This window comes from Streptopelia decaocto (genome assembly GCF_964273445.1).
Source record: "Streptopelia decaocto genome assembly, chromosome: Z".
Taxonomy (NCBI): domain Eukaryota; kingdom Metazoa; phylum Chordata; class Aves; order Columbiformes; family Columbidae; genus Streptopelia; species Streptopelia decaocto.
Window position 1 is genome coordinate 16,161,675 of NC_138657.1, and position 13,385 is coordinate 16,175,059.

Genomic DNA, 13,385 nt, shown 5'->3' on the forward strand with positions numbered 1-13,385 from the left:
CTTCAGTGTTTGTGGTAAAGGCGGAAAAAAGACTTGTCTCTACATCATCCAGTCAGAAATGGTCATTGAAAGAAGAGCAAGATGTTAATTTGAATTAATATACCCAGACACTTAAGTTTCCAAAATCAGTTTGAATCCTTACCTGATATGGTAACTGTCTATGTTAAAGGCATTACAGAACCCTGGTATGTAAATCAAGAAACTTAAACTACAGCAATTCCCAATATTTCTTGTTTTGTTATGTGTTCCAAATTCCAGTAAATGACCTTATGCTTTCAGAATTCCAAGCATAATTTTTCATGGTGTGAACAGTACCTTCTTGCTCTTTGGTTTTGCGTATGTTTTTTTCTCATATTGTCAGGCTTTTTCTCTTGTCAGCTCTTAGTATAAGTTTGAGCTGTTTGATTTTCACAGCTTAAAAATCCTGTGTGTTACAGCTAAAATCTCAGGACTAAATCATGTAACAAGACTATATATGGTTAAGAATCTGGAGTACATGGGAGCAAGAGGCATCTAAGCAATCTGAAAGATATATTCATGCAGGAAAAAACATAAAATATGTTTGGCTGCAAAGTCTGCCTCTTTTACCAGTAAACAGAGAATAGGATAGACCCCAGAAAATTAATTTTTGTCTGCCACTTTGCCTGGCCAGAGATGCAAGCCTGCAAGCATAAACGTGACTGACAGATGCTCTCACTTGGGAAATTCCCAGCCTGTACTTATTTCCAGTAAAAATATTTACATTAATCACATCCTTTCACTTCTTACTTTGTCCTCTTACAGCAAGGATTCAAGGGATTCCAAATTGCCCCAGACCGACACAACAGCGTAGTCAAATTTAATTTTGAGGGCAGTGACTTTGAGCTTGCTCATGGTTCAGTAGTGATTGCTGCCATTACAAGCTGCACGAACACCAGCAACCCCTCGGTTATGTTGGGAGCAGGTAAGTTTGCTTAGTGTGCAGTAGTTTCTCTATGGCTCTGGCTGTGTGAACTAAAGACACATACAACACTGGTGTAATTCTACATGCACAGTACTGTGTTTGTCATTTGAAGTGCTAAAACTGAGCTTAGTTCCTAAGGGTAGCAGAAGGATTTATGGAAATTATAGCTAGAAATGTGGGTTGAAGAAAATGTATTTTTCCTGCACTGGCTCATCTACAGGGCAAGCTGGAGTTAAGCAGCTCCTCTGACACTTGTTCAAATGCACGGAAGCCCTTAGATAGAGCTGAGAAGAGGCTATTGAAAGTCAGAGCCACAAGAAGAGGAACAGTGAAGAATAGTGGGTTTAAGTCTGAGGGTGCTCTGATCTGGCAGCAGAGTACAAAACACCAACCCAGCTAGAGGTGTATGGAGTTGTAACAGCAAGAGTCTGAGGGCATATAAAGGGTGAGTAGAGGAGGAAAACTCTGTTCTCCGGGATTGCCATCTTTCAGAGCCTTGCTCAGGTCCATCCTGATGATGATTACAGAAATAGAGCTGTATTTCTTTCTTCTAAGGATCAAAAAGTAGGTTTCCTCCAGGCAGACTGTCTTTGTTCTGTTCTATTACCTTAGTTCTAGGTGGGTGTATATCTCAGTTGTGCCACCTGCTTAGGATATAGTTTCATCAAGTGTTTGGCTCCCAAGCCAATGGCATGCATTTCTGTCTCTCTGTGTGGCAGCGGGGATGCTGATGTTTCAGCCTGTTTGACTTAATAGCTCTGTGGGTTTAAAGTGTAGAATGCTCTGCAGATACGAGTAAAATTGGTATATTGGGTGCGTGCACTTCTACTTAATACACAGTAGCCCAAAGCACATAGTCTTAAGGATCTCAGATTTAGTGGGTACTCTTACCTTTGTTGCCTTTCCTTACAGTGGTGCCTACACTTTGACTTTGACAAGGAAAGAAAAAGTAATTTTGTCAGTCTCCAGTAACTGTATGCTACAGTGTTGAGAACCTCTGAGATACCTACAAGAAAAGTGATAATTTGGCTTTCAGAATAAGGTTTAAATGGAAGTAAATGGAACATACAGTGCTTCCACACTAAGTAACCAAGCTAAAAGAAATCTAAAATATGAATAGTTTTTTCAAGCTACCACTGTATATCCGGTGCACCAAATGATGTGCAGGGACTGTGTGTCTGTGGGGATAGTGAGTGCATGCTGTACTAACCTTGACAGCCTAACCTGACTTTACAAAGGTGTTGGATTAAGGGTGCACAAAGCAATTTAAGTTCTCACATTTCATTGCCAGATTTTAGAGTTTGACTTTGCATTCTTTCCAGAACTGGTGTTAGCAGGAAGACAGAAGTCAGCACTTTCAAACAAGCTGTCAGGTTCTCAGGTAGTAGGATGAAGATTGTTCATGGTCGCCTTTTCAAAAGTAGCCAAGAGCTCCCATTTCCACAGCTTGCTCTGGCAGCTAAGGAGCCTCAGCAATTTCAGGAATAGGACTGCTTTTTAAAATTCACGTATCTACCTTTAGACCTCTAAATCTATCAGTGTAGGCCTTCTCACACAACACTTAAAGGTAGAGGTCCTGTCTAGCAGAGCTGTCAAACAGCTGGCAAAACCAAACCCATTTGATGATGTTTTCCTGTTGGAGATCATGTTGTATTGAAGCAGAGCTGGTGTGTATTTTCTTATGTAAGTGGATGTGTGAGAGGGAGAATGAAGCATGGGAACATGAAGTTTTGCATAGTTTGCATAGCTGCTGCTGCTTTTATGACCGACCTGGGAAAGGTCTGGAGGGGGCTTGTTTTCTGAATGTTCATCTGTGTACGGACAATTCATTTAAAGGAAGAAATTCAGGATAAATATGGTTCTCGTAACATACGCTCCACTAAAACATCTTTATGTTTTTTACAAAACCAGGAGTGGTACAGCAGCACTCCTGCAACAAGCTGTAGATTGTGAGACAGCTTGTTTGTGACAAGGGCCAGAGTGGTGCTCTCGTAGCCATCTGCTTCTGAGGGCAACAGGTCATACGTTGTCAGTTGTTTCAGCACTGTGTCCCTAGACCACCGTAAGTGAGAAGTTAACTGTTCTTCATTGCATTTTTTGTGAGACACTTGTCTTAAGAGAAGTGTTCGTTTAACTGTCTGAGTTTTGAATGCTACATGTTGCCCCAGTGTGACTGCATCTTGCTGAATGCAGCTTTCCACTGGAGCAGAAATTGCAGACTGGATCTACAGTTCAACAGAGCACCTGAGCTCCAGCTGTTTATTCTGGGATTAGTGCTGTACCATTTCATTGCTGGAAATGGAGCCGTTTCTGATTTTCAGTCATGTGATGATACTTCTCTTAACCTGTTGATCCACCAAACTGTCCTGCTTCCAGGAAAAAAACTGTAACTATCCTTTGCATTTTTCAGGATTGCTTGCTAAGAAAGCTGTTGAAGCTGGCTTGGCTGTGAAGCCATACATTAAAACTAGCCTGTCCCCAGGAAGCGGTGTTGTCACTTACTATCTGAGGGAGAGTGGAGTTATGAGTTACCTTTCCCAACTAGGGTAAGAGTACTTTTCTTACTGTTTTCCTATGGCTGCATAACTAAAAGCATTGACAACAAGCTAAGCAGTGGAATAACTATTTCTCTGTACAGCTCAAAAGATATGACAGGTACCCTATGACGTGATCTTGTATGGGTTAAAGCACTGCTGTTGTGCTGGCTGGCTTTGTGCCAATGAGGGAGAAGTCCTGTTGCCTGCCGTAGCTTCTTGAAGACTTAGTTCTTAAGCAGGAAAATGAGTTGTTTTTCAAGAGTAATGGTTTTAAAATAGCATAAAAGATGCTATGTTGTTGTTCGTCTGGCTGGATAACACATTTCCCAGATCTTCATTCTGTGTTCGCAGATAGTTGCTGCAGTGACACACATTGAACTTCTCAAAAATTATGGTTTCAGCAGCAGTGAATTTCTTAAAACAATACATCTTCTGAAAGTAACCCTAGTCAACCGCTAAGGGTTAAATGTTTTGCTCCAAAGTAGCTTTTTCTTCACTGATGATTTTTGTGCTCTGTCTAGGTTTGATGTGGTGGGTTATGGCTGTATGACATGTATTGGCAACAGTGGACCCCTTCCAGAGTCTGTTGTTGAGGCCATCACACAGGTATGCAGCTTTTCCTGTGCAGCTTCTTTAGGTAAGCTGTTCTCTGTTGTGTGCTGGTCTCAGCTGTGTTGTACTGTGCACTGGCTTTTCTCAGCTGTGTGCCATGTAATTTCAGTCTGTATTCTCTTTTCTGTGGGAAGTGCTTTGGGATTGTTTGGAAGGAGACAGTTCTGTGACTGTCCAGTCATTGATATTACAGCACAGTGTAGTTCTGCAGACCTGCTGGCTATGTGATGTTTGCAAGCATCTCAGCTACCTTTGTCTCAAACTGTCTTGCAGGGAGACCTCGTAGCGGTGGGTGTGTTGTCTGGCAATAGAAATTTTGAAGGACGTGTCCATCCCAACACCCGTGCTAACTACTTAGCCTCCCCGCCACTGGTAATAGCCTATGCAATTGCAGGGACTGTCCGGATCAACTTTGAGAAAGAGCCTTTGGGTAAGACAGTGTCAGGATGCTTCTTTTCACAGCTTATAAACTAAACTGGGAGTAAGCTCTTCAGAAGCATTTGTCCTAGGGAGATGCTTCAAATGACTGAGTACCTCTGGCATACAAAGCATGCAATTGTTAAGAAACAGAGCAGCAAGGAGTCTGTATGATGGAGACAGGAAAGCCAAGCCTCACCAGTATTCTAATTCCACAAGGGGCATCTCTTTGGTTGTATCTGGGTAGCACTTATGAACAACCTGGTCTGGTAGACTTTCTTGGAGCAGGTGGTTCAGACAGACTACTCTCAAAGATCCTTTCCAACCTAAATTATTCTGAAAGGCCATTGGAAATCACAGAAGAAGGCATATGTACAGACAGCATCAAGTGTATGAGACCCTCTTCTGTCAGACCCTTGTGGGCGAAATAAAGTGTGTTTCACGAATGTTGACAAAGATCGAAGGAACACATAGCTAAAGAACACCATGATAAACCTTTCTGTTCTTTCTCAGTGGAAAATTTATGCAACAAACATAACAATAACATTTTCTACAGGAGTAAATGCTTCAGGGGAGAAGATTTTCCTGAAAGATATCTGGCCAACAAGAAATGAGATTCAGGCTGTTGAGCGTCAGTTTGTTATTCCTGGGATGTTCAAGGAGGTCTACCAAAAAATAGAGGTGAATTAATCCCCTGGACAGTAGTTTGATTGATGTACTGTGCTATTTTTAAGATGTTAAATAAGCTGGTCTTGATGAGGAAATGAACCTTTTGTTTCTATTGCTGTTGTTTCTATTCTGACAAGTATTCAAATAAGATTTTGTGTGTGTGTGGCTTTTGGTTAATTAATTGGTTCTTACAGTCATGTCCTGAAAATTGCTCCTTAATGATATTTTCTTGTAGTAGATAGATGATGTGTTTTAAACAGTCATCTCAGGCTGATATTAGAAAGTGAGATATTCCAGTTTCATGTATGTTTTTCTTTAGCTGACATAATAATCTTCATTTGCATTACTTAATAGCATTCACATCAGAAAAGAATTTGTACATAGTAGTGTCTATCTTCAAGCCTTTATCAGGTATTGAAACAAAATATTCTTAAGGTTTACATGCTAGGAAAGTTTAAGATTACTGAATTAAGAACTATGAAGTGTTATCTGTGTACATAATACAGATTGTTGTCAGAGAACTGGATGAGCAGCTCTTCTTTTGTAATGAAGTGAGGCTTTCCTAACACTCTTGATAGATAGAATCATTAAAAACCCCTCCAAACATAATGTGTATTGTTGTAGGTATTGACCAAACTGCTTTAAGATATACGCAAGGCTTTTGCTGAAGTTAAATTTGCAGTTTTACACAGATTCTGAAGTAATTCCATTGCTTCTGAAAATGAATGAGATGATTCTGTGTGTTTTTCAGACGGTAAACGAATCTTGGAATGCCTTAGATGCTCCTTCAGATAAACTATATAGTTGGAATCCCAAGTCAACTTACATCAAGTCTCCACCTTTCTTTGATGGTCTGGTACGTGTATGTTTTCCTTTTGAATCAAACCAAATCAACCTTGACAAATGTTAGAGGTGAAGCAAAGCCCCTTCAAGGGGCATGGGAGCATCCATCATAGCCTATTGAGGCCTTGGTTCTCAAATGCTAGAATTACACTATTCTGTTCATTCTAATACAAAGGCATGAGTCAATCTGAAAATTTTAAGGGTTGCCTGGCACTTCAGGGCTTTTGGAAAGTCTACGTTTCCTCTTAAGCTGGAGTATTTTTAAATAGTCACAAAGCAAGTGAGGGAAAAGGCCAGGAAATGAAACCCACAATTCTGCACCAAATAGTTCAGTGTTCAAATTGCTGTTACAGCACCATTTAAAAGAAAATGCAGATGTCTAGGAATGCTGTATTTTTGTCTGTGTTCTTGCATGTATCACAGGAAGCCTCAGCTTATTTTTTTGCCTCATCTGTATTTTTCATGTATGAACTTGCTGACAGCTGGCCAGGTTGTCATATTTTGTTCAAGAATATAATTTTAATAGTTGTTTTTTTTTTTTCTTCCTTGTATAAAAAAGGAGGCTTTATTTTGCAATTGGCACTTTTGAGAAAGGTAAAGGAATTCTGCATCATATTCTAATGATTTTGTTTGTATTTATGACCGTTTAGACTCTGGCTCTTCAGACCCCAAAAACAATAGAAGGTGCTTATGTCCTGCTGAATTTTGGGGATTCTGTGACAACCGATCACATATCTCCAGCTGGGAATATCGCAAGAAATAGTCCTGCAGCCCGTTATTTGACCAGCAGAGGGTAAGCACTGCTTCTTGTTCTTGTTATAAATTCGGAAGCGGAGACAAGCCACAAGTTACCATGTTACAGGCACGTGTATTTGCTCTCTGTTCACTTATGCTTCTGTATCTTGATGGATATCTGGAGAGTATATAAAAGAAGAAAGGAAAGTATTTATTTCTCTGCTATTTCACCAGTGTTCATCAAGTGTAAGAACTTGCACAGAGTGTGCATGTCTATTACACTGGAGAGCTGAAGACCTCTGTATGGGGAGAGGGAAATAAGGCAACTTTCAGGCTAGTTTTTGTAGTAAGTCTGTTCATAAATAAGGGAATCAGGATTTGTCTCTCTGTCAAAGCAAAATTACTATGGTCCTTAGTGCCAAAAACTGATTTTTATACTCAGTCTAGCTTGTGCAACTGTTTCACAGATCAAGGCTATCAGGAGCTACAGAATATCCAGAATTTTAGATTTCAGCACAGCTGCAAAAACTGGCAAAGCTATTGTGGTTGGAGTACAGACTGCTGTAGAATGTTCCTCTTTTTCTATGGTCAGCATGTCAATTTAGTACTCTGGTTTCAACTTAAGGCAAGACTAGGACTTCACAGATAATAGAATACTTTTATTCTCTGGTTTAGCTTTTCTTACAACTTCAGAATTCTTTTGAGGAACAGCAGTGACATTACAAAAGATTTTCACTAGCCACAACAATTCTGGAGAGGAAATTGATTAAAACAGTGTGATCTATGGAGAACTAACTGCTCTGGACTCTTTGGCTCTCTGCTGTCAGTCACTTTGAATAGTCCTACACACATTACAAAACACAAGTTGTATGTAATAGCTGCTGTTTGGATGTAGCCCAATGCAGACAGTCCAGTTTTCTGTCACATTGCAGCACATTTTCTGTTTACTGGTGTCTTGTCATTCCCGTACCTCTGTTTGCAAATGAACATTTTCTTCAGTAGTTCTAACTTGCAGCGGGGTCTCTCACTGCCTTTCAGATGCTTAGCATAGTGGTGTCTCTACCTTTGTTCCAGATGCTATGGTAATATAAATAATGAGGATTTTCTGTAGCCAGCTATTAAGAAAAGAATTCTATTGCATCTTCTGACCTAACGTGAACTATGTCCTTGCATCACTATCAGATACTGTTTTCTGGGGCAAGGGATGAGAATACTATGGAAGCTGCTTTCTATGACCAAGCTGTAGGCATACTTCTATTTTTTTAATTCTTTTTTTCCCTTAAAAAAATCTTAAAAGTAGAAATATCAGCTAACCGAATGCTACTACCATGATGGGAACGGTGTGCATACCTGCCTCAGAAATACTTGTTCATTATTTTTTTAAAGCACTGAGTGCTTCAGTTTAAAAATAACACAATTTGCTGTATTTCGTTCTTTTCCCTTAATAGCTTGACTCCTCGAGAGTTCAATTCTTATGGCTCCCGCAGAGGTAATGATGCTGTCATGGCCAGAGGAACATTTGCAAACATTCGCTTGGTGAACAAATTTATTGATAAACAAGGACCTCAGACTGTCCATTTCCCTTCTGGGGAAACTGTAAGTACCCTAAACTGAGGCTCACTGACAGTAGATTAGTACTGGCTTTTGTTCTTACAGCTTAGTTAATTTACTTAAGTGCCTCTTAAGTAAAACTAATGAGGGGACAGGAGCTATATTGCCCTAGGGAAGCAGGTCACACATCCCTACTGAACAGTGGTGCTCTCAGTCCTATCAGTGGGGAGTATAACCACTGCGGAATGGTAGTGGAGGGTGCATGTTTGTGTTAGGAGTGAGATCAGGCTAGAAGCCACAAAGCACTGTATGATTAATAACCTTGAAGTGCTGCTTGGTGGAGGGTGTGGGCATCAGCTGTTTGTGTGGGGACGCTTTTTTCCTCTTTCCCTGGAACTGTGCTTCCACCCCCAAAAAAGTGTATAAAGTGTTTGGCATTTTCATTCCAGCTGGACGTGTTTGATGCTGCAGAAAGATACAAGCAAGCTGGCCATCCTCTGATTGTGCTAGCTGGGAAGGAATATGGTGCAGGAAGTTCCAGAGACTGGGCAGCTAAAGGACCATTCCTCTTGGTGAGTGACTACAGTAAACTAAAAGGAGAACAGTAGTTAAAAGTCGTAGAATGTCCTGAGTTCGAAGGGACACACAAGGTTCATCGAGTCCAGCTTCTGTCCCTGCATATGACAACCCCAAAACTGCATTCATTTGTCAGGAAAACTAGCTCATCCTGGGTAGCTCATTCACACTTCTGGTAGCAAGAGCTATTTTGAAATCTCAGCTGCCTCCAAGAGCCACAGTAGAGTTGCAAAAGCTGAATATTAATAGCTTCTGTTCAGACCAGAAGCCTTGACTGATCTTAAGCTACAAACCCACAAGGCAACACCAGAAGGGCTGGTTTCTTTACTTCTGCTTCCCATAACACAGTAAACTTTGGATCTCCTTCCAGCTGCCTCCTCCAGCTCACTCATCAGGGAAGACAGAAAGTGTAAGAGAAAAGTAGTATCAGTGAAAATGAAATTTAGCATTGCTTCACTGTGCAAATCGCAGTGATGCTTGGCAGTATTGTTATAGGGGCCTAACAGAAATCCACGCACAGTGAAATATTTGTTTAATTTTTTGTCTGTCCTCTCCTACACTCTTTACTAGCCTGAACTCTGATTGAACTTTCTTGGTGTGGAATTTGTGAATGCAATACTGTGTATTATTAAACAAAGTTTTAGGAAAGTTGGTGTTTAAGATTAGATTTGTCTTATGTTGTTGATGTGGTGGGTTTTTTGTTTTGTGTGGCTTTTTGTGTGTTGTGGTTTTGTGTGGTGTTGTTTTGAGTGGTTTGTGTTTGTTCTTTTTGTTGGTGATGTTTTGTGTTTTGGTTGTTGTTGTTGTGTTTTTGTAGGTTTTGTTTGTTTGTTTGTTTTTCCAGTGGTGATTTTTTTTTTGTCTTAACTGTATTAACATGTAAAAGTTTAGAAATGAATTAAGCTGCATCCTGGAGCTTGTAGTGTAGGAATGCAACACTGAATTAGCAAGAGTTACAGAAATGAATAGTGGTGCTCTATGTAAGACACATTAAAGTATATGGGATTCCTGAGAAAGCATATGTAATTTTTTTACAATCAGATTTACTTTAAAAATGTTTGGAAGTTAACATACAATCAAGTAATCCCAGGCAGTCTGCTGTCAGACAGTCCCACTGACTCTACCAATAACTGATGGATGGAGGGGACCACAAATGTACCAGTTTCCTTCCTATAAGCACATAAATGCTACCCTGACCATAAATATAACTATACCCATTGTGTATTTTCCAGGGTGTCAAGGCTGTGCTTGCTGAAAGCTATGAGAGAATTCATCGAAGCAACCTCGTAGGGATGGGAGTGATTCCTCTGCAGTATTTACCTGGGCAGGATGCAGGGACTTTAGGACTCACTGGACGGGAACGTTACACGATTGTCATTCCTGAAAAACTAAAACCACAGATGAACGTCCAGATTAAGGTATGAGGCACCTAAAGGCTGAATTTTCTGAATCACTGTAATTTAACTCAAAATTAACTGTCTCTTCAAACAGTGACCTTTCATATGGGAGTAAGCCTTTGTCACTTGAAAAAGGGAGAGTTGAGTGAGTGAAGGGGATGAAAACAGTCATTGTAATAAGGATTTGCTATGATGGGATATAAAAAAAGCATGCCCAAACTGTTTCATTTAGCACAAAGCAGTTCTGTATTTTGGACCAGTCTTTCAAAGTCCACTATAATTTTTTCTATCTCAGTTAAATATTTGAAGCACAACAGAAAGTGAAGTGTAAATATTAAATAAACTAATTTATTTAAATAAATTTTTGTAAAATTCATTGGCAGTTTAACAGACAGAATGTTGTACACTGCACCATTCAAAGTGAAGTCTAAACATACCTAACATAGCAGGCCCTGTATTTGAAAGAGTGCTTTCTGTCTAGCTTTGCCTCTAAACCTATGCCTATTTCTGAAAAATACTAGCATCTACTATAAAAATTTGGTTTATTTTTGATTGGAACATCTATGAAACTGACTTAATCTAATAGCATCAAAGTCTGGTTTTTTCCTGTGGTTAGCAAAACAGTCTGCTTATTGCATGTTCATTTAATGCAAGTGATCTCCTTGGATTAGTTGCTTACAATAGTTTTTCTCTGTGTGCCTCATTAACTACCCTGAAATGGAGAAAATATAGATCACAAGGAGCTGGTCAGCTGATCAGTCACAGGTGAACATTGTGCATTCATCTGGAAGTACCTGACTAGAGGAGTCTTCAGTGAAACAGTGGTTTTATTCACTTCATACACTTGTCTTTGTGCTTTTCCGATTCCCAAATACTAGGCCTCAAGGAAAGCTAATAAAATTAGAGTTGCTGTTGTACCTCAGCCAGAAGAATGACTACAGAGAGTGGATTAGTATAACCACTTGCAAGGATGGTCAGCTTTCATGCCTTTAGGCTTATATCCACCATAAACATAAATGAGGAAGCAAATGCAATGCAAGGAGACTCCACACTGTGTTTATTATGGTTTGTTTTAAACCACTTTCCCCCTAAGCAGCTGGCTGTAGTCTACTATAGAAAGAAGTGCTGATGTCCAGTGCTTGTTCAGTTTAGCCTTCTGTCAGAGTTTCTTCAGGTGGCAAAACTATCATAATAGTCTTTATTTTGCTATGATGTCATATAACATGTCAATGGTTCTGCTGTTTGAATGATTTTCTTTGACCCCAACAGCTGGATACTGGGAAAACCTTCCAGGCCCTTATGAGATTTGACACTGACGTGGAGCTCACTTACTTCCACAACGGTGGCATTCTGAACTACATGATCCGTAAAATGGCATCCTAATCAAAAACATTAAGCGAACCGTCCAGGTACAAGCCTGCTTCTGGTGAGCGCAATCAAACCATGGTAATCATAAATGTGAAAGCGTGAACATAAAGAGAACAGGTTTTTTGTGGATTATATTAGAAGGCTTGTTTACAATGCTGAGTTATTCTGTGTATCAGGAGACTGGACATGCTTGCCCAGTTAAAGAGCATTTATTATTTGTTTTGTATGCTGGTTGGCTTGATTTATCTTAGAATGCAGTGCAAAAGTCATTAAAATACTACTGGAATCTGTGGAACTGTTGAAGATCATGTGCTGATTTCATCTATTTGGTCCATTTACTTTGAAGTTAAATGCTGTGCTTATATCAGTGGTCCAAAAATTAACTGACAGTATAAAAATGTTTATTCCTTCCTGATTACCTGATATTGACTTGCTTTCCTATTCAGTTGACCAGAATTTGCATCTAACACTGAAATCAATTATTTAGCTGTTTATTAATTTCTAAAAATGTGAACTTTGTTGTTTAAAATCTAAGCCTTTGTGAAAAGGTGGACCTATTGGGGATACTATTTCTAATGGATAAAATTAAATTTATTTTTAAGAAGTTTGGTGGTTTTTGTCATGTTATCCTCACTACCGAGATGCAGAACAAAGCTTTGACTTTAAACTTCTTTTATTGTCTCTGTAGGAGAGGAGTCATACAAGTCTTGACTTCTAATCTTTTAATTCTTGTTTCTTTAAAAAATGTGCATGAGGCAGAATGAATACAAATACTGTCAGATACTGGCAATCCTTTGTGATCTAACAGAATACCAGTGTGATGTACTTCCTTCTGTTTTGTGATCTCAAGAAGACAATCCATCACAATTTCAAGATTCGTGTCAACAACTTTTATGGCAGTTAGCAACCACTTGTTACAGCAATGTGTTCATTGAAGTCAGTGACTGCCATATCCACAATACCACGCAAATCTGTTTACAGTGATAACAAATGTCCTCTTACTCAGAGATAAACAAAATTATCATACTAATTCTTACTCTTAATTCTAGAGCAACTGCCACAACAATGAACATAGCAGAGAAATAATTTCAAAGTAATCTCCTAATGTATTTTTAGTGCGGTCAGCTCCAGCTGTACCTGGAAAACAACGAAAGTAGTTCTGAAAGAAGTCAAGAGTTGTAAGGAGGGTATAGAGATTTTACTGCACCTGCAACAGGTTATTCTTGCTTAGTCCAACAAACACCTCCTCTAGGAAAACTTGTAGAGTCCTGCTAAGGTGTTCCAGGGTCTGAAGCATCTCTCATAGGAGGAGAAGCTGAGAGAGCCAGGTCTACTTAGCCCAGTGAAGGCTCAGGGTCATCTCTGTGTACAAATACCTGGATGGAAGGCACAAAGGATGGAGCCAGGCTCTCTTCTGTAGTGCCTAGTGATGTGACCAGAGGCAGTGGGCGCAAACTGAAACACAGGAGGTTCCATCTGAACATCGGCAGACACTCGTTCGCTGTGAGGCTGACGGAGCACTGACTGGAAGAGATTCCTGAGAGGTTGTTGCATCTTCATCCTTGGAGATGTTTAGATGCTGTCTGCATGTGGCCCTGGGCAAACTGCAGTAGATGACAAGATGACCTCTAGAGGCCACTCCCAACATCAGCTGGTCTCTGATTCTGTGAAACATCTTAATAGAGAGCTGTCAATATGGCGAGAATCTTGAGCACTAGTTGGTAATAAACCTGCAAC

The 13,385-nt window shown here is 39.9% G+C and overlaps 1 protein-coding gene across 1 annotated transcript in view; it reads left to right on the plus strand.

The window, feature by feature from the left end:
- Positions 1-12,252, plus strand: part of ACO1 (aconitase 1) — a 37,767-nt gene extending 25,515 nt beyond the window's left edge. The window contains exons 11-21 of the mRNA XM_082074759.1: positions 784-943; positions 3,354-3,489; positions 4,002-4,086; positions 4,366-4,522; positions 5,066-5,190; positions 5,930-6,034; positions 6,672-6,814; positions 8,205-8,352; positions 8,757-8,879; positions 10,116-10,301; positions 11,550-12,252. Of these exons, the coding sequence (XP_081930885.1) occupies positions 784-943; positions 3,354-3,489; positions 4,002-4,086; positions 4,366-4,522; positions 5,066-5,190; positions 5,930-6,034; positions 6,672-6,814; positions 8,205-8,352; positions 8,757-8,879; positions 10,116-10,301; positions 11,550-11,663 (1,482 nt within the window). The 3' untranslated portion in view covers positions 11,664-12,252. The remainder of the gene's footprint in view (positions 1-783; positions 944-3,353; positions 3,490-4,001; positions 4,087-4,365; positions 4,523-5,065; positions 5,191-5,929; positions 6,035-6,671; positions 6,815-8,204; positions 8,353-8,756; positions 8,880-10,115; positions 10,302-11,549) is intronic.
- The last annotated feature ends 1,133 nt before the right edge of the window (positions 12,253-13,385 follow it).